This window comes from Columba livia, chromosome W, assembly GCF_036013475.1.
Source record: "Columba livia isolate bColLiv1 breed racing homer chromosome W, bColLiv1.pat.W.v2, whole genome shotgun sequence".
Classification (NCBI taxonomy): Eukaryota; Metazoa; Chordata; class Aves; order Columbiformes; family Columbidae; genus Columba; species Columba livia.
This window is the reverse complement of record NC_088641.1, coordinates 618,880-643,773: the sequence shown is the minus strand read 5'-3', so window position 1 is coordinate 643,773 and position 24,894 is coordinate 618,880. Positions and strand designations below refer to the sequence as shown.

General features: G+C 55.9%; 1 protein-coding gene across 2 annotated transcripts; it reads left to right on the top strand.

The window, feature by feature from the left end:
- Window positions 1–20,027, top strand: LOC110359215 (one cut domain family member 2-like). 2 transcript variants are annotated; one of them, XM_065044546.1, is made up of 2 exons: window positions 1–1,240; window positions 11,846–20,027. In XM_065044546.1, exons 1-2 carry the CDS (start codon window positions 181–183, stop codon window positions 12,130–12,132), a joined length of 1,347 nt encoding a protein of 448 aa, XP_064900618.1. In that variant the 5' UTR covers window positions 1–180; the 3' UTR covers window positions 12,133–20,027. The 2 variants fall into 2 exon arrangements, with proteins under 2 accessions (XP_064900618.1, XP_064900619.1); XM_065044547.1 differs by lacking the exon at window positions 11,846–20,027 and adding an exon at window positions 2,469–4,277.
- The last annotated feature ends 4,867 nt before the right edge of the window (window positions 20,028–24,894 follow it).

Sequence of the window (24,894 nt, the reverse complement as noted above, 5' to 3'; positions counted from 1 at the left end):
GCGGAGGACATGGCGCGGGGCCGGCGCGGGCCCGGCTGAGCCGCCGCTGCCCGCTGCCCGCGGGGCCGGCGGAGCGGGCGGCCCGGGGCGCTGCCCCGGCGCGGCCGCCGCCCCCATGAGTGACTGAGGAGCCGCCGCGGCGGCCGTCGATGCCTCGCCGGGGAGCCGGGTGCCTGCGCCATGAACCCCGAGATGGCGATGGAGCCGCTGGGCAGCCTGCACGGGGCGGCGGGCCATGAGCCGGAGCTGATGGGCAGCCCCAGCCCCCACCACGGCGGGCGCGGCGCCGGGCCGCTCCGGGTGCCCCCGCCGCACCAGGAGCTGGCCCCCGCCGCCGCCCGGCCGGCCATGGTGTCCAGCATGGCCTCGCTGCTGGACGGCGCCGCCGAGTACCGGCCCGAGCTCTCCATCCCGCTGCACCACGCCATGAGCATGCCCTGCGAGTCCTCGCCGCCCGGCATGGGCATGAGCAGCACCTACACCACCCTGACGCCACTCCAGCCCCTGCCGCCCATCTCCACCGTCTCCGACAAGTTCCACCACCCGCACGCCCACCCGCACGCCCACCACCACCACCAGCGCCTCTCGGGCAACGTCAGCGGCAGCTTCGCCCTCATGCGGGACGAGCGCGGGCTGCCCGCCGTCAACAACCTCTACGGGCCCTACAAGGAGATGCCGGGCATGGGGCAGAGCCTCTCGCCGCTGGGCAACGGGCTGGGTCCCCTCCACAACGCCCAGCAGGGCCTCCACGGCTACGGGCCGCCCGGCCACGACAAGATGCTGAGCCCCAACTTCGACGCCCACGCGGCCATGCTGGCCCGGGGGGAGCAGCACCTGTCCCGGGGGCTGGGGACGCCCCCCGCCATGATGCCCCATCTGAACGGCATGCACCACCCCGCGCACCCGGGCCACCCGCCGCCCCACGGGCCCGCCCTGCCCGCCGGCCGGGAGCGGCCGCCCTCCTCCTCCTCCGGCTCGCAGGTGAGCAGCTCGGGGCAGCTGGAGGAGATCAACACCAAAGAAGTGGCACAAAGGATCACGGCGGAGCTGAAGCGCTACAGCATCCCGCAGGCCATCTTCGCCCAGCGGGTGCTGTGTCGCTCTCAGGGGACCCTCTCGGACTTGCTGCGCAACCCTAAGCCTTGGAGTAAACTCAAGTCTGGCCGGGAGACCTTCCGGAGGATGTGGAAGTGGCTGCAGGAGCCGGAGTTCCAGAGGATGTCGGCCCTGCGGCTGGCAGGTAGGTGCGGGCCGGCGCCCCGCGAGAGGCTGGCGGGGAGCGGAGCGCGACCCTCCGGGAGCTGAGCGCTGCCCCGGGGGAACCGTCCCGGCGTGGGGCCTGCCCGCTCCGCCTCGGCCGCTCTCAGCTGCCGGACGCGGGGCCAAGGGGCCAAGGGCTCGGGGCCCGCCTGTCCCCCGCCTCCCCCAGCGCCGGCACCTGCGCAGCCCGGCCCGGAGCCGGCGGGACTCGGGGGGCTCCGGGCTGGCGGAGGAGCGCTCCCTGCTGCGGGCGCCGGCCTGGAGACCCCCGCGGCCGCTGCCGGGCGGCGGGGCCGGGGCAGCTGTCCCCGGCCGGATGCTGGAGGGCGTCCTGCGCGCCTCCCGCACCGCTCCGCGCCTCCCGCACCTCTGCGCGCTCTCAGCGAGCATCTCTCGCGCCTCTCCCAAAGCCCCCGGCGCCCCGGGAGAGCCTGAGCGCTCCCGGGCTGGGGGACCGCGTCCCTGGCGCTGGCGGGGCGGGCGGAGCGGGCTCGGGGGGCGCGGAGCGGCTCGGGGGGCGCGCAGCCCCGCGGATCGGCCGCATTGTCCCGCGGAGGGCGCGCGGGCGCCCCCTGGCGCGGTCGCGGGGCGCCGCAGCCCCCATTGTTCTGCGGGTTCGGGGCGGGGGGGCAGCGACCCCCGGCAGCGCCCGCCCCGCATTGAGCGGGGGGAGACCCGGCGAAACCCCTTCCCGTGCCGGGCGGACGCGCACCCGCAGCCGCCGGCCCTGCTGCGGCTGCCCGGGGGCAGAGCCCCCTGCTCGGCCCGGTCCCACGGCACCGCGGGGCTCGGGGCAGCGCCTGCTGCGGAACATACGCTGTCATGTGTCCCTCTTGCCCTTCGTGGAAACCGCTCATCTGGGGGATATGGATCCGTGGTAAATGGGCGGGATGTGACACGGCCAGACACGCGTGGGCAGACGGACAGACCGCGGTGCTGTGTGCCCATGTCCGGCTTGGCTCTGCTGTGACAGAGACATGTCCACGAGCGCAGTTTAGAAACCCGGGGATGGTGGTTCTGGCGAGTCCGTCGTTCTTTTATTTCGGTTGATTTTAGCCCGGGCGGGTTGATCCCCGCCCATTGCTGATTATCAGGGGCAGGTACCGGTGGGATCTCCCGAAGGCCCACGCTGCTGGCACACGCGGAGGGGTGGCCAGGGGGACAGGGGGGCTCTAACAGCCACTGCAAACTCCTCTCATCCTTCCCAGCGCCTCCTGGCTGTCCAATATTATCAACCAAATGAAGGTCCCGAGGTTTGTCTGCAATAGGAGCATCAGAGGAACGGAAAGGTTGTGGGTTTTTTCTGTTTTGCTGGAGCATACGGTGATGTCGCCTTCTCAAACAAACGTGTATCTAGAGGGAAATCGATGCAGATAATGTTTAGAAGATTAAAAGAGCATTAATGCTGGCAACAGGAGCATAAACGTGTGGACCCAGTTTTCATTGATCTGGAACCTGAGCCGGCTCATTTCCAGTAATGCTGCTGGTGCTTTTCCTTCCCAGCACCAGTCCTGAGTGGGGGGTTCCCCACGGAGCCCTGCATATAGGGCAGAAAGTCAGAAATCGCATCTACGCATCTGCTGGGTGACCGCTTCCTGGGTGTGTAAATGCAATTTCTGAATTTCTGCCGTACACGTATATATGCATATATAATTCTAGATCTCCACTTTCCCAGTTGCCCCTGAATGCTTTTGCATCCAGGAGTAAAGTTTGGAGAGAGCTCGGTGGCAAAGTGGGCATGGGTTTCCTGTGGAGCGGAAGCTGGAGTGGGAAAGACCTTTGCAAATTACCATTCCCTTTGGGAAATCGATTTTTGTTATTATGATTACCACGTGTGAATATGCAGCCTCATTGCCTCTGTGCTTCCTGCCTCCTCTTTACTCACCTGCTTAAATCTCTCTGAGCAAGGGGAACAAACTGCAAGTATTTGAGATTTCTGAAAAACACTAGCCTTTTGCCCCGTGCTCCTGTGTTTTGTTTGGGGTTTGTTTGTTTGGGTTTTTAATCAAACGGCCGAAAATGGGCTGTCCTTTGAGGGGAATCCCCCCTCTCCCCGTGGGAGCTGCGGCAGTGGGGTGTGCTTAGTATTTCTTAATATTATAGAAGATATATAATTCTATTCTATTTTCTGTGCTTATTATCTCTTCTTAGGGTTCTTTAAAAGCCCCCTAAGCGTTGGGCGGTGCTCGGCCGTTTCTGAGCGGGCAGGGAGGCAGCTGCGGGCAGAGCTGCGGGCGGCTCCTGGTGCGAACGAGCAGTTCGGTGCGTGCTTTGGGGCTCCCAGGGTAAAACGTCGGGTTTGCCTGGCGTCCGGGTGAGGCCGCGGCCGGCTGCGGCCCTGCTGGCGGTCCCTGAGTGTGCGAGCCCCGCTGTCCCGGCTGAGTCCCCGTTCGCCGGGCGGTGCGGGCAGCGGGCAGGTCCAGCTGCGGCTCAGGCCGAGCTCGGAGCCCGGCCGGGTTGCTGCAGAGCGCGGAACCTCGGGGCGTTATCAGCGCTTCCCCGGTGGGTGAACACGGGAGAAGGCCGCTGAAGGAGCTCCGTGCCGTGTCGCCCCGCAGGCCAGCGGGCTCGGGCGGGTCCGAGGTGCCGGTGTGCGGTGGTGGTCCCGCTGTCCCGAGCGGGGCAGAGCCGAGCCCTCGCTGTCCCCGTCCCGTGGAACCCGCCGAACCGCCGCAGCCGCGGTGACAGTCGCGCCAGGGTCAGTGAGCAGGACAGGGGAACAGGGGACAGGGCACCCTGCCGGTGCCTTCCCCGGGTTTTGGGCCGATCAGCAGAACGCTCCCACCGCTGTTGGCGTTTCCCCGTTGCTGAATCACGTTATTGATGATTAAACTTTTTTTTTGTACCGAAACACTTATCGATGATTCATTTGTGCGAAGCAGTCGCGCTCACCTCGCCGCGTTTCTGTCCCTTAGATGGAAGCAGGTTGCGGGGGGGGCGGCAGGGCCGGCCCCGCTGCTCTGTGCCCACAGTTGTGTACCCGCCGGGGTTGTGTCCCCGCCGAGCCCGGAGCGGGGCCTGGCGGGAGCGGGGCCCGGCCGAACCCCCGTGCCGGGGCCGCGGGAACGGCCGGGAGCGGCGGCACCGGCAGCACCACGGACAGCGGCAGCGGGAGGGCGGGGAGAGCGGGGGGGCGGGCACACGAGGACGAGGGCAGGGGGGCACGGGGCAGTATGGGGACAGCAGGGGGACAGCAGAGGGGCACGGGGCGGCATGGGGACAGCAGGGGGACAGCAGAGTGACACGGGGCGGCATGGGGACAGCAGGGGGACAGCAGAGGGGCACGGTGCAGCAGGGAGATAGCAGGGGGACAGCAGTGGGGCAGGCCCTGCTGCGGGCTGTCCCCACCCGGGGGTCCATGGCAGAGGAGCGGGGGGTCCCCGTCCCACTGCTGCACTGACCCGGCCGCAGCTGTGTGCAGCTGGACTGTTGTTGTCTGTCTGTCCTCTGCCTCTTTGTGCCGTTCCTAATGTTTCTGTCTCTGCATTTTGAGACAGCTTTGTTGTCTGTAGCTACAGCTGAAAATTAAGGCTTAATAACATCTGTATCAAGTGCGTTATCTATATATAAAACTATTTCTTAGTGTTGAACTAAATATACAGGTACATTAAGATTCTTTGAAAGGTGCTTAGTGGCTTGAAATATTAGTGCTCTCTTCAGATATAGATTAGTGGTTATGTTTGAACAATCCATGCGGTAAATTGTGGTGCTGGGTGATAAATTATATTTCTTACATACCAACTTTCTGAAATAATATCCTGCCCTATCTTTTTGTTCCACATTATTTCTGAAGACGTTTCTGCCCTGCAGAAATTTGAATACCATTTTTGTTAAGCAACCAGTTTTTATCAGTTTTCTGATTGGTTGATAAAGATAAACCTGACCACATTTGTCATTAAATGCATTTCTGTCTTTTTTCTTTTCCCCTCTACTGTTTTTAAGAAACAATTGGTCTATCAGCCTGTGGTGCTCACTCTGAGCTTTTCCAGTCTGTCTTTGCTGTTTCTTGATTAGAGTTTTTCCAGCATCCCTTTTTCCTCTTGGCCATCACCACTTGAACTGGAATACCCAAACTCACATATTCCTCTGCATTTGAAAACTGACAGAATTTATTCGTGGTGAGGAATTCATAAAGGAGAGAACATTTTTGCCAAAAAGATTGTCTTCCCGTACTGATGCTGTTTCTCCCCTCTGTCTTTCTAGAGGCATTTGGGCTCAAACTTTGCGCCGCTCTGTTGTGCGCGAGGCGCCGGTTGCTCAGCTCAGCGCTCCTCCCCTGCGCTGTTCAGAGTCCTGCCCTGGACGTTCCCGCAGCCCAGCAGTCGCGGGTGCCTGTTTCATCCCTTCCAGTTAGCGGTTCGTGGGAGATGACGAGCGTCTCACCACTAACCCACCAGGTGTGCTGGGCACAGAGCAGCTCCCTGAGCCACCGTCAGAGGGGACGGGCTCTGCAAAGTGGGGCTGAACAGGGCTCGGGCATCACTGTCCGGCATGCTGCCCCTTGTGCAGGAAGCAGCAGTGATGGGGGCTCCTCAGGCTACCTAGGCAATCTCTTCCAGGCCTTACAGGTACAAAAAATCCTTAATGACTAGCCTTAATCTCCCTTTTTGTCTTTTAAATCCTTCGCTTCTCATCTTATCCCTGCTGGACATAGCAGAAAAAACGACTCCTTTTCTTCTGATAGCAATCTGTTTGTATTTAAGACTGCTGTCTTGTCTCTGGTCTTCTCTAGAAAAAGCCCCGTCATACTTTGAAGATGAATATGCAGAGAAAGCATTATGTCCAATGGGACAGGTAATACATCTCTTTTTTCCAAGGTAAAAGATTTTGTATCCAGCTACATCAATCTTGCAGACTTTTGCATAAAAGGCTCTCTGATTTATAGAGGATTTTTGTACACAGAAATCATACAAAATAGACTAATCTCAAATGGGTTCAGTGATAAGATCAACAAGACAACTCACTGATGGCAGATAGAAATGCAATCAAAAAAGAAATGGGAGTGTTTTGGGGTTGTTTGGGGTTTTTGAGCTATAAAATCAAACTACTCCGTTGTGGAAAAAGAAAAGGGACTCAGACCACGGGTAAATGCTGCACAAAGGAATTATTAGACAAGCGATAGAGGCTGGCAGTTTCCCAAAACGCAAATTGTCTCTGGGACCAAAATATCTCTAAGTAAGCAGGAAACGTATTTATGAGGAGTGGTGATTTTCCAGCAGATCTCATCTTGTCATAATGGGCATTTAAGACCAGGGGCCTGCGCCGAGGCATTAAGCTTTGGCAAGTAGCGCGCAGCCGAGGGAGGCGGAGGAAGAGCACGAGCAAGTCTTCCTGCAGAGCTGCCACGCACCTTCTTCTCCGTTTCCCGTCCGGGTGCGCGTCGTGCCCGCACCGGTGAGGACAGCGCGGGGACAGGAACACCCTTCCTCCGGCTCCTGCTGCTCGCGACCGGCGTCAGAGCCTCGCACGGATAGGGAAGAAGTTCCCAAAGCTTTTCCTCTGCCTTTCTGGCACCTTTTGTGCCGGTTTTCTCCTGCGTCATGCCCAGACCCTGCCAAGAGGCAGCGTTTTGGTGTCCCCTGCCCGTGTGCCTCAGCAGAGGTGTCCAGCGGGGCACGGCTGCGCAGCCCTGGTGCTGGAGCCAGATAAGTCATCGGGGCTTTGCTCCTGTCCTCCCCCGTTCTTCAGAATTCCACCCCATCAGCAACAGCCATTAACAGGAAATAATTGTTTCCTGCGTTCTCCCGAGAGTCAGAACTTCTGAAAGCGCGCTGGCTCTGGGGGCACACGGCAGGGACACTGTGGATCCACGCTGTCCCTGCAGCAGGACCTGTGGGACCCGCTCCCGGCTCTGGTTGTCAGCATGGGGGTGTCAGTGCGACACAGGCGCGGGGGAGCCGCTGGGTGCCATCAGCAGGAAACAAGGCGAGATATTTCACATTCTAATCCACTCTGAGATCTCAGACTCCTGCTCAGTGCTTGTTCACCTACTCCAGCTTTAAATCCCCGTCCTCTCTGCCCTGTGTGCCCACGGAGGTCCCGGCTGTGCCAGGGGACGTGCTGGCGCGTCGCTTGCTGCTGCCATCGGCAGAGCACATGGTGCGGGGCTCTGGTGCCAGCCGCGTGCTCCGACCAGCGGAACATAAATCCCGGTTACCCACAAGTGTTGTAATTCAGCTGGAAACTATCTGGAGATTCGAAAGGGAGAATCTTCAGAAGGAGAGGAGGCATCGATCTCCCGGGTGTTGGAAGTGCCATGTGAAGGATGCGGAGTTTTGCTGGGGCTGGGCAGAGGTCCGAGCGCTCTGCTGCAGCGGGGGCTGTGCTGCCGGGGTGACACCGCTCGTCACAGCCGGGTGATGGACTTTAGACGCTGCTGCTTCTACCGTTCCTGTCAGCCCGAGCTTCCAAAAGCAGCTGGTGCTCCGAAGCAGCACTGGTGCGTTTGGGCACCGCAGCAAGGCTGGGAGGGATGGGGTCCCGCGGGAGGGACGGCTCGTACACCCCAGCTGTTGGAAGGAGAGCTGCTGGCCTTCCGATCAATGCCGGCACAGACATCTGTGGGAAATGGGGTCTGTTCCTTTTGCAGCTGCGGAAAAGCGTGTTTGTGCAGAGCTGGATGTGGGTGTCGGGGCTGCCCTGTGGAGCTGCTCCGGCGCACGCTGAGCTCGCAGGGAAACGGCCCCCTGCTCACCAGCCCCCCGCGCCTTCTCGCCCTGGAGTGCAATAAATTGGCCCTTTCCCATCCATTATTTATTATTTTGTGTTAATGATGGAAGTATATTGCAGCGGTACTCAGAGGCCGCTGTTGGTGGTCCTGTGCGGAGCTGGGTGTCGCAGCGCTGCCCGGGAGGCGCAGCCCCTGCCCCGCAGAATTTACAGCCCCGTTTCAGCCACCCGGCAGATTTATAAGGGGTTTGACACAAATAGCCTGAGACAGGCTACGTGCCAGGAAGAAACAGAAAAGAACCGAGTCCCCAGACCCATTCGTCTTTTCTTCTCAAACCGCTGGAGGATGCAGGACCTAGAGAGAGGGAGGCGTTCCCTCCGTGACAGCCCTGAGAGAGACAGCGGGTTGAGTGCTGTGAAAAGCCATCCTGTGGGAAGCAGGAGGTTGTGCTTGTTTCCTGGAGCGTTGCAGGAACCCCTGTGTCTGCAGACAGGAATCGCGGTGCCGTGAGCGTCTCGCTGCTGCGGGAGGGCTGGTCTGGGGACAGGGGCCTGGGCTGGTTTGGGACAGGACCTGCGCCGGTAGATGGGAGAGCAGCACTGAGCCTGTGCTGCGCTTCTCAAGCACAGGCACGCTCCGGTGTCGAGATGGACGCGGCCAGAGGATCCGGGAAACCGGGCGTTCTGTGTGCCGGCAGCAGGGGCACCGGCAGGTGACGGCGCGGTGGCTGCGCACCCGACAATGTGGTTATTTGCATCTTCATTCAAATTGTTTCTTGTTACATAATGATTTTGTACACAGCGGAGTACTTAACCTAATTTGTATTGATCTCGGTTGCTTTCATTTGTGCATACTTAATTCAGAGAGGTAATCAAATTGATTTTTAAGGCCTTGTTTTTAAGAGAATGTAGTAACACAGATATACAAGGAGTTGCTTTAAGTGAATCACAGCGAAAGAGAAACATTTTAAACCTTTGGAAAACGTTTTGATGGTCATTTCATTGTGTTCAGTATTACTAGCATAATTAAATTTCCTTCGCATTGAGTTCTCTCAGAAATCAAATTGACGAACATTTTTTAGTTCCATCAGACAGATAACTGGGTTTGGTTGACTTTGTACTACACCCGCACGAAACCACATTCGAGAGATCAATATTCACGGCTTATCCTGGCGAATGGCAGAGGGACATTATTCACTGCTGGATTAAGGGAATATTGTTCTGTGCTTGGCTCCTTCTTGAATCCCGCGGTTTGTTTCATAGGTCCAGAGGCACTTTTACCACCAGAGTAAAAGCATCACAAAGCCGGTGCCTATCTGTTAGAGAACCTGAGAAGCTGCAAGATGCTCCATCGCTGCTTTTTTCCCCCAGAAAAAAAGGCAAATTAACTATTAGTAGGAATATTCAATTTAATGATACCTGGCGACAAAAATAAAATTGGCTGAGCTGCGGAGCGTGTGAAGTTGACAAGGAAAGCGGGCCGGACGTGTCCCGGCGCCCATCGCCCCGCAGTGTGCGCTGAGCCCGGCGTGCGGAATGGATGCGGTGTCTTCACCATGGGCTGAGGCAGCACCGAACCTGTTTCTGAGCTCTTTCTGCATTGTTTCTACGTGAAGTGTCTTTAGTGTGGAGTAGAAGGGAAGACTGTATTTTTTTCCACAGTCATGGCTGTCAATTCTTGCTGGTTGTCCGTTTTATTCCATAGGATGTGTTCAGCATTAACGGCAGTTAATAAATCAAATTGTTCTTAGAATCAAGATGGCCACTTCCCCTCCCCGCACGGTTAAAGTGTTTCTCTTTTGGTAGGTAGGTTTCCTGGGTAAGAACTTTATTTTATTAGAGTGCTCGCTCCATTTTTCTCTTCTGATAAATGCATGTCAAGGAACAACATTTGCCTCCGTGGTGCCTTTTCAAGAGCAAACCTAACAGTTCAAGGAAAGTATTTACTGAATGCATTGAAAAGCACATACCTTTGCATTATTTATTATAAGATACCAATAACTGTAAAACGCAGCATATCTCTGCACATAAATTAGTGATGTTAGGAAACACTAGAACCTTCGCGGTGTCCCAGAACCAATTAGAAGCTGCAGCGCGGCCACTTGTCCCATCCCCAGTGTGGGTCCGGTCGCCTGCGTTCCCGGCACGGTGTCACGTCCCAAACGCAGTCCCAGCCCAGCCCTGCTCCTGACCCGCAGGGAGAGGGGACCCAGGGGGCTCGGGATCAGCCGCTCCACCAAGGTATTTCCCACAGAAACACCGGGTGATGCCATCAGGGCGATGCCGTCGGGGCGATGCTGTCCTGGCGATGCCGTCGGGGCGATGCTAGGGGGGGGATGCCGTCGGGGCGATGCTGGGAGGGGGATGCCGTCAGGGCAATGCTGTCCTGGCGATGCTGTCCTGGCGATGCCATCGGGGCGATGCTGGGGGGGGGATGCCGTTGGGGCGATGCTGTCCCAGCACACACCCCTGACACGCGTGCGGTCCTGCCCATGGGTTAATTACACACATTTCCACAGTCTGAGTTGTGCTTTCTTTCGCCAGGTTCTCATTTCCCATTCTAGACCTGCAGAATTATTTAATAGGGCTGCTTAAAAAGCTCTCCACTTATCAATTCGCTCTACTTATTTTGTCCCAGCACATTACCCAGCCATGTCAACATATGGATTTTTTTATCTTTCTGCCCTGTGTAGACAGCCTTATCAGGCTATTTTTAAATCTGGGTGTGCTACGGTAGCGGTATTGGTTTCAGCACTTGATGTTCTCTCTGTGCTAATAAATACAGCTCAGCTATTAATGCTGATTATTTTTAGGATCCATTAGCACGGCTTGGCGCAGCGATGGCCGGCGCTGCTGCCCGCCCGGCCTGAGCTCTGACGGGCGGTTCTGGTCGTGTGTCTGTTTGTCCGTGTGTCTGAGCCTGTCCCTCCCAAACCCTCGTGGCCCATGGGCTGGAGCGAGCCTGGTCTGGCTCAGCCTGACCTGGGAAAGCACAGGGTCAGGCTTTAGGGCAATAAGGAGGATCCGAGGAGGAAGGGGAGATTTCACCTCAGATGAAAGGCATTCACCTGTCTTAAAAGAGATTTGCAATCCAGGGTATTTTAGAGTATTTTTTCCTCCTGGAAGCAGCTGCAAAATGCTTGCTGTCAACCCAAATGCTGGTAAATTCAAGTATATAGGGGCCAGGGTTGTCGATGTCTTGGTCGGCTTTGCGCCTTGCCATGCCATGGCTGGAGGGGCACCAAAGAAAGGCTGTCTGTCCCCGAATAACGTGGGTAGAAGGTTTATTCTAAGTCCGTGAGCAGCAGTTTCCAGTTGTGTTCCCGCCGTGCTCGGCTGTCCCGTCTGTTACCTGGGGTGGAGTTCTGGTGAAAAACAGCAATCTGGAGTTGTTGTATGCTGCAGCACATGAAGAATTAGTCTTTGTCTTAGCTACTGCAGGGGGAAAAAGGGATGCGCTTTGCTTTCTGCCCTGTAGTCTGACATCAGATAAGCTGCATTTTTAATCCTAATGCTGCCGTGACAGACAAGTGAAGCATTTCTCAGACGGGCACTTTATAGAACTGTGGAAAATCTCAGTGTCCTACACTGCCCAGCAGCAACAAGTGGATTTGAGGGCTGGGGAGGAGCGCTCGGAGTGCTTGGAGCTCAGTGCCCGGCCAGAGTAATTTCTGAAAGTGCAAAGGTGTTTGGGATGCGAGGTCAAACACCGGTGAGATTCTTTTGAGAGCCCTCTGCTCCCGCGTGCGGGCTGCTCGGCGTTTGCTCCTCGGTGTTTGCTCCTCGGTGCTGCTCCTCGGTGCTGCTCCGCAGTGCTGTGGGAGGGTCACAGCTGGTGTCCGGTGGGCTCTGCTGGGTCTGTGGGCAGCACACGCATCCTGACACTCGCTTTCTCTCTCTCCCTTCCCTTCCCCAGCCTGCAAACGCAAAGAGCAAGAGCCGAACAAAGAGCGGAACAACTCGCAGAAGAAATCGCGCCTGGTTTTCACGGACCTCCAGCGCAGAACGCTTTTTGCCATCTTCAAGGAGAACAAGCGTCCCTCCAAGGAAATGCAGATCACCATCTCCCAGCAGCTGGGCCTGGAGCTCACCACCGTCAGCAACTTCTTCATGAACGCCCGCCGGCGCAGCCTGGAGAAGTGGCAGGACGACCTGAGCTCCGGGGGCTCCTCCTCGGCCCCCAGCACCTGCACCAAAGCCTGACGGGGCGGCCAGCACGGCGTGGTGCGGCGTGGCACAGCGCGGTGTGGCACGGCACGGCACCATGCGGTGTGGCACTGCACGGCGTGGTGCAGTGTGGCACAGCACGGTGTGGCACTGCACGGCGTGGTGCAGTGTGGCACAGCACGGTGTGGCACTGCACGGCACCACGCAGCGTGGCACAGCACGGTGTGGCACTGCACGGCACCATGCAGTGTGGCACAGCACAGTGTGGCACTGCACGGCGTGGTGCAGTGTGGCACAGCGCGGTGTGGCACTGCACGGCACCATGCAGTGTGGCACAGCACAGTGTGGCACTGCACGGCGTGGTGCAGCGTGGCACAGCGCGGTGTGGCACAGCGTGGCGTGGCACGGCACGGCGCAGCAGAGAGAGCAGCTGCGTGGCGGGTCCCTGCACCGGTGACTTAAAGCACAATCCTCCTGGACAGCAAGCCCAGCCCAGCTGTGACAGGGGACACCCGCACGGCTCCCGGGCACTCTCAGCAGGCGCAAGTGGAAAATTAACCTCTTTCTATACAATACTATGCTCAGGACAGGTCTGAAACGTCGGGAGTCGTTGGTGAGGCAAGTTTCTCCTGACCCAAAGAGCCCGGCCGGCGGGGCGGCCGCTGCACGGCCACGCGAGAACGGAGCACAAAGTCTGACACGTAGACGCTAAAGAACCCAAGAACCCACATTGAAAACTCAGGCATGGTTTTGTTAAGTGTTACAAGCAAAAGAAAAAGGCCAAGTTTATTTCTTTTTTATTCAGTTTGATTACTTTAGTCAGCGAGTACAGTTTGACCTGGGGTCAGAAGCCTTCGGTTCGCCGGAGCTCAGAGTACCAAGCACAAGGGCAGCAGCCGCAGCAGTCGGTGGGGTCGGCCTGGTGGCGCTGGGCAGGGACGCCCGCGACACGCCAGCCCAAGCACAGCTGCAGTTTGCCACAAGCTCTGTGTCTGCACCCGGTGCAGGCGCGCACTCAGGAGGCCAGTTTAACTGCCACAGTACGTGGAGCAAACACAACGTTTGGGAAGATTTTTTTAGGTCATTAACGTGGCCGTTTTAGTTACCAGGTATGCAGTTTCTTCTCAGCAATGTCCTTATTACTGAAACTTGTTTGGTGCATTTTTGTTTTTGGTTTTTTTTTGGTATTTTATGGTACTTTCAAGCAGGAAAAAACCCAGAAACAAGCCCTACAGATGCTACTGACCATTTCAGATGTGCCGCAGGTGACTTCAGTCCGCCATGCAGCCCTATGGCATCCCTCAGTTCCTTCAGCCCCCGTTGCCCCAGCTGGCGGGAGCTCAGCACACCAAAGAGACAGGATTTCTGCAAGCCAAAGATGTTTATAACTCGCCATTCTCTGTTGGTCGCCAGTGCGGGTTTGGCGATGGGCGGCCTCACGAGCCCCGCGCTCCCCCCCGCGGCCGCGCGACGTGTCGCCCGTCGGTGCCACCGGCGCGGCCGCGGCTGCTCCGCGCGTCCCGGCAGCGAGCCGAGCGCCGCCGCGGCTCTAGAGACACTTGAGACTTTTTATATGTACTGCTTAATCGAAACCAAAGAAACGATTTCTGCACCTACTTCTTCTGCAACAAACTGTTCCATTTAAAAATGAAATGAAACTAAATAAATAATGAAAACCAAACCAAGGAAGCGCGTCAGGAAGCAAACGAGTAACACACTGTGTTTTGACAGACGTCTCGGACAGTTTAGGAAGCAGACCTCAAAGAAAGGGTTGGAAAGAAGGAGAACAAAGCAAAGCCAGGACGATTGCTGCTTCATTTGACAACTCAGTCATCTTAACGTTGAAGATTGTCTTTAATTTGTGCCTATGCAGTTTTTTCAAAAGAACAAGGAACAGAGCAACCAAAACCTCAACAGCTACAATACCAAAGATGAGGATTCTCATTGTGCCGGTTCATTCTCTCCTCTTGCACGACTAAGTGTGTGTAGCGCCATTATCTGTGTGCAGGTAACCACTTCTGTTTCTTTGCGCAACCACGAGGGTGGGTCCACTGATGTTTTTCCTCTTCCTGCCTCACACGGGATCTCTCCGAGAGCTGCATGGGCTCCAAGCGCGAGATGCTGGGATACTCCGCTGGTACGTGTCCCTCTCCAGAGCCGCGCAGGGAAAACCTGTCGGCTGCCTATGACTTGTTGTGTCAGGTAGAGTCGGTCTCTCGTATGTCTAGAGCTTTGAACGCCCGTCATTCTGTATGTGAAATGGGTTGAGTGACCTGCACCCTTCCTTCTGTTCCCCAGGGATAAAACTTGCAGCGTGTGTACCGACCTGTGTCACTGTGCGCGCCGACACCCGGTCACCGCGCTCAGACCCACCCGAGCACAGCGGCACGGCTCCGTACTGCACGGGGGTCGCTTTGACGTACTAGACACATTGTGTTGGTTCATCCAAGTCGTGACCATCCAAGTCACGAGGATCCAAGTCGTGACACGTAGACCCAGGTCCAAATTTACCTTCAGAGCTGGAGCGTGGTGGAAGCATTCTGCTTCCATCTCGACCTTTAACTGAGGGCTTCTTTTTAACTGCTTTGTGAAATTGCTTCAGTCGTTTTCCAATGCTTACACTCAAAGAACATCGAAAAGCCTTGTCTGCTCGGGACAGGGAGGGTTTTGGAAAAGCAAACTGGGGCTCCTGGCAGCGGGGCTGACAGCACACACCTGCTCTGGGCAGCAGAGCACCCTTCCACAGACACCTCCAGGCAGGGCTGTGCGATCCCAAAATGCTCCAAAGCAAGCCCGTGGTCAGACCTGGACCAAAGCTGCCAGAAAGCGCTCAGCGCGGGGCTGGTGCGTGCCAGCACCTGTGTTTCAGAAAGGCTTTTCCATCTGAAAACACCGCTGCATTTTTTATCCCTGCCTCTCATGGCCCCGTGTCGTGTCTTCCCCGTTCGTCAGCTCGTCGGGTTCTGTGTAGCAGCTCTCGGCAGAGCAGTGTCCGTAGCATAAACTGTGCGTAGATGTATTTGTATGTACGGGTATGAGCAGAATACATGCTGTATTCTGCCCATACTAAAAAACTCAGATGTGTTACGTTTATATCGTTTATATACCATATATTTATGAATCTATAGAGCCGTGTAACGTACCCCGTTCCTTTTATTTACTCTGCTACCAAAGACTCTGTACCGACAGTCTCCCAGCATCTCCTGCAGCGTGTGCCTGGAGTCAGCACCCCGGGCACAGCGGGATGGCTCAGCTCTCGAGGCGCCCGGGGCACCGATCAGCCCCCGCGGGAGCAGAGCGGGCGCTCTGCGCTGGAAAAGCTCTGCTCTGGACCTCCGGCCTGCAGCGGAGCCCAAAGACGCGGAAAGGGCCGAACCAGCGAGCGCGGAGGAGGGGCCGGCGCCCCCCGCCACACGAGCCGCTCGGGCACCAGCAGGGGCTCCGCTTGTCACTGCACATACCTAGTTCAGACATGGGCAAACTTTATATTCGGCCTCCTTTATACTTATTAAGGGGATTTTTGTGGTTTAAACTTTCTAAAAGGCAAAGCTTAAAGTGGTTTTATTTTCGTTTTCCAGACACCTGTGGGTTTTAACCCAACATATTATCTATCAATGATGTCATTTATTTAATTTAGTCCTAGAGCAGGTCCTGAAATCTGCTTAGTCTAAATCCCACTGAGTTTCATTTTAGCTTTCAAATTCAATGGGAGTTCTGCCTGAGTACAGACTGAAGGATCAGGCTCCAGTGTTAGTTGTTTGTAACTATTTAATTCAATAATTTATGAATTAATTTGGAATTAATTTTGCTTATTTGTCCGTTTTACTGTTGTAGCACATCAGAGATGTGAAGCCTGTGTTAGTCCGTACCCTTGAAATGAGTATTGCTTCACAGGGCAGCCAGGTTCTCTTACGGACGGGAGAACGATAACGAGTTACATCAAACTGGAGTCTAGTTTGAATTTCTTATTTGAATTAATTTTAATTGTTTAAATAGCAAAGTTTAAATTATTTAAGTTAATCTCTTCCCATCTGATCAGATAGGCGTACCTTTATTACGGCACGTGAAGCCGTCATAATATAACTTATTTATTTAACTTATTGATGGTAATCCAAGGATGCTCTTGTGTAGTTTTTAGTTTTATTTAGAATTACCTTTAAAGCACTGAAGCTGATTTTCTGTCGGAACAACGGAGTGAACTTTGCGGACAAGCAATGAGTGTTCAACCCAAAACTGCGCTCAGGAACAACAGGGAAAGAGACGCTGGGGTACTTTGCCTGAACTTCGTGGCTTCTGGAAACTTAAGCTGGGAAAAAGTAATGCGTACGAAGCAAAAAGAGAGAAACCCTTCCAGGACACGAGCTGCTTCCGAGAATGGACTGTGTGTAAAAAAAGGGAAAAAAGGAAAAAAAAAGAAAAAACCTTTGTATTTCTAGTGAGAACCAAAGAGGCTACCTCACTGACCTTCCCATTGCTGATTTTAATCGTCTCGATGATACCAAAGATACCAAAGAGTTCTTTCTCTGTGCGGTCTGCATCTTGCTTGTGCTCGTTTCCTGTCCCGTCCTGTCCCCAGACAGACCCCGAGACACCCACCGTGGAGCTGCCAGTCCCGGTGGCATTCACCTGTGTCCCCTCTGCCAGTCCCGGTGACATTCACCCCTTGTCCCCTCTGCCAGTCCCGGTGACATTCTGTGTCCCCTCTGCCAGTCCTGGTGACATTCACCCCTTGTCCCCTCTGCCAGTCCCGGTGACATTCTGTGTCCCCTCTGCCAGTCCCGGTGACATTTACCCTGTGTCCCCTCTGCCCGTCCCGGTGACATTCTGTGTCCCCTCTGCCCGTCCCGGTGACATTTACCCTGTGTCCCCTCTGCCCGTCCCGGTGACATTCTGTGTCCCCTCTGCCCGTCCCGGTGACATTCACGCCCTGTCCCCTCTGCCAGTCCCGGTGACATTCTGTGTCCCCTCTCGCGTCCCTCCCCACACAGACCCGATGGAGCGTTTGTGTCGAGCGGGGGCCGCTCGGGCCCCCAGCCGCTTCCCCAGCATTTTGGTGGTGTTTGCAATGGCAGTTTTCGTTCAAAAATCGGTTATTTGTTTTTCTCAAGTTGGTGATGAAACAGCGACGTTGGGCTCCGTCAGTGTCATGCTCCTTAGTGATGACTCAAAAGTTGGTTGTTTTCCTGAAGAACTAGTAGTGCCCTGTAGCGTTTGTGTCCTTTAGCCCCTGTTATCCCGTTTATCCTCCCGAACCCCTGGGCACCCCTGCTGCCCCTCCTGCGCCTTCCCAGGCCTGGCCCACGCTGAGCTCAGCTCTTCTTTAGTCCTGCGGCAGAACACGCAGCGCGGCTGCGGGCGGCTGTGAGACAGGGAAAGAAAAGCCCGGTTCAGGTTTCAGGTGCGCGCTTGGGGCTGAGCCAAGAAGCTGCTTTATAAAGCCTGCAACCCCGGCATTTAACGCCGCTTCGGGCAGGTGAGCCCAGCCTGGGACGGGCCGGTCCCCGGGAACAGCGGCACCAGCAGCTCCACGCAAACGCTCCGCTGCGGTTCTGTGCTGCCTTTTCGTTTGTATTTCTCCTTGGGTTTAAGTCTGTATTGGAAAAGATAGGGACTTGACAAGTGTGCTTTTTATACCTAGATATATATATTCCTTCACTAAAAAGCTATAATAATTCTCAGGATGCCTTCTGGGCGTGGAGGAGACGGCGTGTCCCCGCGGGGGAGCCGTGTCCCCCGCTGGCAGGGTCCCGCGGCCCCCATCTGCGACACCGCCACGGGACGAGTGCCTTGCTTGAACCAAAGCAGTGACTTTGCCAGTCTAGACCTCTCTGTGCTTTTTATTACTTCTTCCTGTGAATACCTCAGCCTCACCCGGGCCGCCGGGCCGTACCGGTGGCGTTTTGTACTGTGGTGCTTTGCAACGCAGCCCTGCAAGGCACAGAACTCCTGATATACCAAAGGCTCTCCCCCTCCTCCTCCTCATCTGCTCTTCCTCCCCTCTCTCCTTCTTCCCTTTCTCCCTGGTTCCAAAGCTTTAATATAAAACTGGGCATGTTGGCAACGCAGACCGTGCAATCCCTTACCGAATTTTCTCAGATATACCTCATAGAGAATAGTTGTTTAGAGTAATGTTATTATAGCGTATGTAATAAATTATTCACTGTTTCTTTTTGGTAACTGTGATTTAAAAGAAATAAAAAGCTTTATATGTTTTAGGTTGTGCTTTTGTAATAGATGGAAAAGGTGCGCTTAAAGATGTACGTCAGTCTTTCTTCCCGTCGGGACTTTTGTTTAGTAAGGATTGGGGAAAAGTTGCAGAATGAGCCCAAAGTTTACAGTTTCCTATTTTGCTGAAGAAACAATCTGTGTTCATTTGCTCTGTTGGAAAAAAAGAAAAAAAGAAGAAAAAAAAGAAAAAAGTATTATTTTCTACATTTGTGCTACTTGGTCTGAACAGCTAATTGTTCTGTGTGACGGTGTAGTATTATAATTAGCAACTGCCAGTCGGCGCTACCATTTGTATGCATGAGGCAAACCCTTGGCAGTGTGATGCATCGTGGTTCTTAATGGCAACTTCTCTTTTTGGGTTTGAGAACGGGCCTTTTGGTTCGGTGGCGTTTGTTTGTGCATGAGCCTGTTGTCTGTCAGCGGCCGTGGCAACGCGCGGTTCCGCCTCCTACGGGCCGGTACCGGTAGGAACTGGTATTTAGATCGGTTCTCGTCTCTCCGTGTTTAAACACAGACCCAGACTGGGTTCCAGTCTAACTGAACTGTTGTTGAGGAGAAGCCTGGCCCCGCCGATCGGGTCCCGCTCGGTCCCTGCACACACGGAGCCAACTCCGCGTTTCTTCGCAGCGCAGGACTTGCTTTGGCTTTATGGCAGCGCCGGGGCCAGACAGATTAACGTGCTTTATACCCCTTTCCTTTGTCCCTGTGTCACTGAGACCCCAGTTTACAGCACTGCAAATGGTCTTTTATCCCTGGGCCCAGCCTCAGGTTTTGCCGCGGCCCTGAGCGCGCCGGCCGTAAAGCCAAACCAGCCGCTGAACACGCGCTGTGGCGCGCGGGAGCGCGGCGTGGGGACGGCGGAGCTGGGGCCGCGGCTGCTGACCAGGCATCTGAGGCAACGTCGGTAGTGTTTATATTGTCTGTCATTAAGGGTATATTAGAGATGTGCTTTCATTAGTGCAAAGAAACATGGTTTTATTTGGCCTTATACAGTAGATTGTGAAAATGAAAGCTTTGTAATATAGTCTGTTTATTTTTGTTTTCTTATTTATCTGCCAAAGACCGTAACGGATACGAGGATTTTAAATAGTTTGGGTTTTTTTGTAAGACAGTTAATGATTGTAATAGTGTTTAATCTTCCAGAAAGCTTTATATGTTCTTCCGCAATAAGCAGACTCAGTATTGTTTCGGAAGCCTCACTGGGCGAGCAGAGCCCGGTGGTGACACGGTGGTGACACTGACACGCGGTGGTGGTGACACCGACACGCGGTGGTGGTGACACTGACACGTGGTGGTGGTGGCACCCGTGCCGCTCAGCCCAAAGGCCACGCGGGCACGTGAGACGGTGGCAATGACGGTCACTGCTGTGGCCAGCAGTAGATGGTCCAGCTTGCTGAAATTTGCCAAGGTACTTGTATTATGAAATTTAAGGTATATTTTATTATGTCATTTTATGTCCTTTTTTAACTCTGTGGAAGGTGATATGTTGAACCGCGTGTAAGCTGAGTTTTTCAGACAAATAAAGTAGCTAAAGAGTGAATGTTATTTTATCATTAAAGGGTTTTTACTCAATGATTTGTGCCAATAGATGTCCTTTATCTTAATGACGAGTATTACATTGCTTTCAGATTTTTATTTATAGCTATTGATGTAAACCCCCCACACATATTATTTGCCAAAATTCAATAAAGGAGGAAAACAACGCTTCTGCTTGCTTGTGCGATGAAAAGTTGCTGTTGTTTTTTCCAGGTGCCTTTCTGGGACCCTGTGGCTCGGCATGGGCCGGGGGGACGGGACCTGCACCTGGAGCGCCGTGTCCCCCGGGCCAGCGCCGTGTCCCCCGGGCCGGCATGTGTGCCACGCACAGTGCAGCTGTGGCACCGGCACCGCCGAAAAGGCACTGTGGGCTCGTTATCTTCAATCTGACCTCAGCACCGATTTGTAACCTTGGGGTTAATGAAATCACAGAAGAATTCATTTTCACGCTCATTCTCTTCATATCCCTCGCTCAACACTGAGCCACATTCTGCCATTAATTAAATTTACGCTGCTTCATTTAACTTTGCTGGGTGGCCAGCGCTGCAAATGAAAGCAGAGTGGCCTCTTCAGCCGTTTGTGCCAAAGAGCCCAAGCGCGGTCACCCGCGTCTCCGTGCCACCTGCACCCGGGGACACCAGCCCCGCTGCCGCTGGACGGGAGCGCCGTGGAAGCCACCACACCGACGGGTGCAGCCCCGGGCGGGCCGCTTCCCCCTCACTGCCGGCTCTCCCTGGGGAACGTGTTTCCCGGGCGCTGAGCAGGGGCACATCTGGAGGAGGAACCGGGGCACATCTGGAGGAGGAAGCGGGGCTGTTTCATCGCGCTGACAGAAAGCTGAGGGGTGACGCGGGGCGGGATTTCGGTGGCTTTCCCAGGGCTGGGCTGTGACTCCCGCGCTCGGGTCCAGGCTGGACTGTGTCCTGAGGCGAGGGGACCAAATGCCTTAAAGAAACCTCAGTTTTGTTATCAGTATTAAAAGACCAGATGATCCCTAAGGTCCCTTCCAACCCAAAGCATTCCATGATTCTATGATAGTTTTATTTTAGCACATGTGGCACAGAGAAGCTTGAGCCAAACACCCTGGAGGGTAAACCCACCAGTGCTGGGCTCGGTGGGACGGCCGGCGGAAGCAGCTGGTGTCAGTGCGCACACGGAGCAGAAAACACGGGGTTCGCTCTGCCCACCGCAAGATGTCCCGCTGGAAAAATGCCTTTCAGCCTCTGCACACATAAAACCTCTGCGAGTCACTCCAGGGTCCATCGGAGAAAGGCATAATGGCAGGAAGCCATAATATATTAAAACAGTAGATTAAAACAAACAAGAACACTTTGGATCATATTACACATCACTTTCCTCACGCCTGACAACAGAAGAAATCAAAGGCAGTAAAAGACAATCGTAGACCATAATGGCCTAATAACTCTGTGATAAAAGTGCTTGTGGGAGTTGGCTGTGAGGAGGCAGCGGGCGCTGGCCCCGGCCCCATGGCAGCCACACGCTTGCTCGCTGCGGCAGAGATGGCGGCAGGTGATGTTCACGCGTCCTTAGAACGACAGGAACAGGATGATGGGGGGCTCTGCGTTCTGCACTGCAGCTCCCGGGGAGGAAAACCAGCCCTGTGGCTCACCCGCCCTGTCCCCATGGGGTGACCCCAGCGTCGCACCCGCCCCGTCCCCTCTGACCCCCCAGAGCCCTTCTGGCTCTGCAGAGGCGCCACTGCCCCGGCAGAGGGTTTGGCAGAGGCTGCCGTTTGCAGTGGTTTTCCCGGCACTGCAAGCCGCGGTGATGCTCCTGGCCCTGCCGGAGCGCTTCTGCTCCCCGCCGCTGTGTCGGGCTTTCCTCACCGCTGGGGAGTGTAAATGTGTCTTCACGTGCATTTCCGAGAGCCCCGGGAAACCGCGCCACAAGTCAGCAGGAGGTAATGCCGCTCTTCAGGACTTCGTGCATAATGTGCTTTGACATCAAGGCAATGAGACAGGTTTGACTTCCAACTCCGCATGGCGGGTCTGGTCACACCTGTCACACCTGTCACAGCTCCACCATGTGCTGCACAATGCAGCGGGATGTCCCTGTGCCCATCGCAGTGGCCCCTTTTCCTGCCCCGTGAGCCATACGATGGTGGGCACCGTCCCCTCCTCGGGGGACAAGGGCAGTGGCAGCTCCTGCGCTGCCTCCCCAGGCTGTGGCCCCCGACCGCGGCCTTTGGGGCGCGGGTGTCAGCGGCAGCTGCTCCCCACACGGCCCCGGGCCCGGGGGATAACCGGCCATACATCTCGGGGTCGGTCCATCTCCGTGCAGTCACGTAAAGGATGCTGCTCAGCCAGGCCAGGGCGTGCAGATTAAATAACCTCTGCAGGCACTTACTGATGAGCACAAATCCAGCAGGAAAATGCAAGGCAGATTTTTAGACCTGGTTCAAATCTACGAGCCCCAGTGCTCCCCATGCGAGGTGGATGTGCCTGTGATGGCTTGAATTCCTTGCCCACAGCTGGGGCAGAAGGTGCAGGGGAACACACGGAGGGTTTTGGGGGTGTCGAGGGGCCCCATCGGCTGACACCACCTGTTTCCTCCCGCAGTGCGGGCTCTGCCCTCACACCTGCTGCCCATCAGCACCTCGTTAGCACGGGTTCAACTTCCTGCCCCTCCCTGTGCTGGCAGAGTCTGTGTTGATCTCTCTGGGCTCAGCTCTCTCCTGCTTCTGGGGGCAAATCCTGCTGGATTTTGCTGAGATGGGCACTGGGGGTGAGTCAGGTTCCTCTTGTGTGCCAGGAGAAGGGTGTTCTTCTCCCTTTGGGTGCCAGGGGAGCCCAGCTCGTTGTGCCCCCTGCAAGCAGCATCCACTGGAGTTCAGCCTCTCTGGGGGGTTTTACACCCCAGCAGTTACACCTGGATAATCCCTCTCTGTCTTTAGGCACCCAAAGGTGAAAATCTGTCCCCAGGAGAGCAACCTGGGTGACGAGTGAGTTGAAATTGCCACTTGCCTGGGTGTTTGCCCCCGAGAAGTGGGACTGTGGGGCTGGGAGGTTGTAGCAGGGCAGGGAGCTTTTCTCCCAAGTAATAAGTGACAGAACAAGAGGAAATGGCCTCAAGTTGTGCCAGGGGAGGCTTAAATGTTGAATGTTAGGAAACATTTATTCCCAGAAAGTGTTGTTGGGCATAAGAACAGGCTGCCCAGGGGAGTGGAGGAGTCCCCACCCCTGGAGGGGCTGGACAGACACAGAGATGAGGTTCTCAGGGACATGGGGCAGTGCCAGTGCGAAATTAACATCTGGACCGGATGATCTTGAGGGTCTTCTCCACCCAAGCTGACTCTGAGACCCCTGTCCTGGCTCCACCTGACTCACCGCGCCTGGAGCGGCAGAACCGCCGTGGGCTCCGCTGCGAACAGACGGGTGAGTGCTGGCGTTGGGCGGTGCTGGAGTTGGGTGGTGCTGCCGGGCCCTGCCAGGGGGATGGCGGAGCCTCCGGAGCCATGGCGTGCTGGGGTGAGTGCTGGCGTTGGGCAGTGCTGCCGGGCCCTGCCAGGGGGATGGCAGAGCCTCCGGAGCCATGGCGTGCTGGGGTGAGTGCTGGCATTGGGTGGTGTTGCCGGCCCTGCGGGGGGGACGGCGGAGCCTCCGGAGCCATCACGTGCTGGACCAGGGGGGTTGCTGGCACCTGCATGTGTGTCATGAGGCTGTGTGTCATGGTTGTTAGAGAAGGACGATGCTGGGGTCCTCCCAGGGTGGCTCTGGGGTGGATTTTTTTGGTGCAGTGAGCTTGGAGGAGTCAGTTGGTGGTGGGGCCAGTGCTGCCATGAGCAGGCAGGCATTATTGAATATCTCCTGCTGCCATTGTGACCTCAAGTTGCGCCAGGAAAGGTTCACATTAGGTATTAGGAACAATTCCTTCCCCGAAGGGCTGTGGGGCATTGGAACAGGCTGCCCAGGACAGTGCTGGAGTCACCAGCCCTGGAGGGGCTGAAAATACACAGAGATGTGGCTCTCAGGGACAGGGGTTAGTTCTAGATTTAGGTTATGGTTGGACTTGATCTTGAGAGTCTTTTCCAACCAAAATGGCTTATGATCTGTGATTAAGTGCTCTCCTGTTGGGCTGGGTTTGGTTTAGTTGCCTCTGCTTGTGCTCGCGGGTCTCTGCAGGTCCAGCAGCGCCGGGTTTGCTGTGCACGGCAGCTCTGGTGCCCAGTCCTCGCTCCGCAGCGGCCGGCGCGGGGATCGCGAGCGGTGCAGACACGGGAACCGGGTGATCCCGGCGCCTCGGGGGTGTCGTGGGCGCGACCCTGGTGGTTACTGGGGTCTCTGAGCAGTTGGCTCCGTGTTCACAGGAGTTCAGAGGGTGTTCGGAGCAGGGGCTGTGAAAACCTGGGTGTTTCCCAGCGGCTCAGAGTAAGCCGCTCTCTGTGCTGGGTGTGCTCTGTGCCTGCATGGGAGCCTCTTCGCTTTAGGTTGGGACTAGAAAGAGGGACAGATGTATTGTTTTTTCCCCTTTTCCCCTGAGACAGAGCACGTAAATGGATATAATCCAGAGGATATAATCCAGTGGATATAATCTCTGGGTTCCGGGCCCGGAGCTGTGGGTGGGTGCCCACCCCTCCTCATCACACAGGGGGTTCCAGCCCCAAACGGGATCGAACATGGTGATTCCAGAGCCAGGGAGCGGAGCCTCAGCATGGGGGTGTTGGGCAGGACCCCCACCAGGCCAAGCTTAAGGTGTGAGCTGGATCAGGGGGACAAGGTTTGACTCAGGACGTGCCAACAAGGCAGATGGGGACAGTGGTGACAGCTCATGTTATACAGGAGTGGAGACAGCTCATGTTATACGGGAGTGGTGACAGCGAGTGACTGACAGCCCTGTCACCAGCCCAGCGCTGCTGTGACAGCCCGAGCAGAGGGCGGCAGGAGGGAGCTGGAACCAGGATCAGGTGCGCAGGGCGAGTGCTGAAATCCAGACTGCGGGCTGCAGCCGAAATCCAAACCATAGGGCTGGAGTTGAAATAGAGATGCTGGGGCTGAAAAGTCACTGAAACTGCTA

Excerpts from the sequence above, each read along its gene's own strand:
- LOC110359215 (XM_065044546.1), top strand. The coding sequence starts at position 181 with ATGAACCCCGAGATGGCGATGGAGCCGCTGGGCAGCCTGCACGGGGCG. Across the intron at positions 1,241-11,845 it reads GTCGGCCCTGCGGCTGGCAG|CCTGCAAACGCAAAGAGCAA; the intron begins GTAGGTGCGGGC and ends TCCCTTCCCCAG.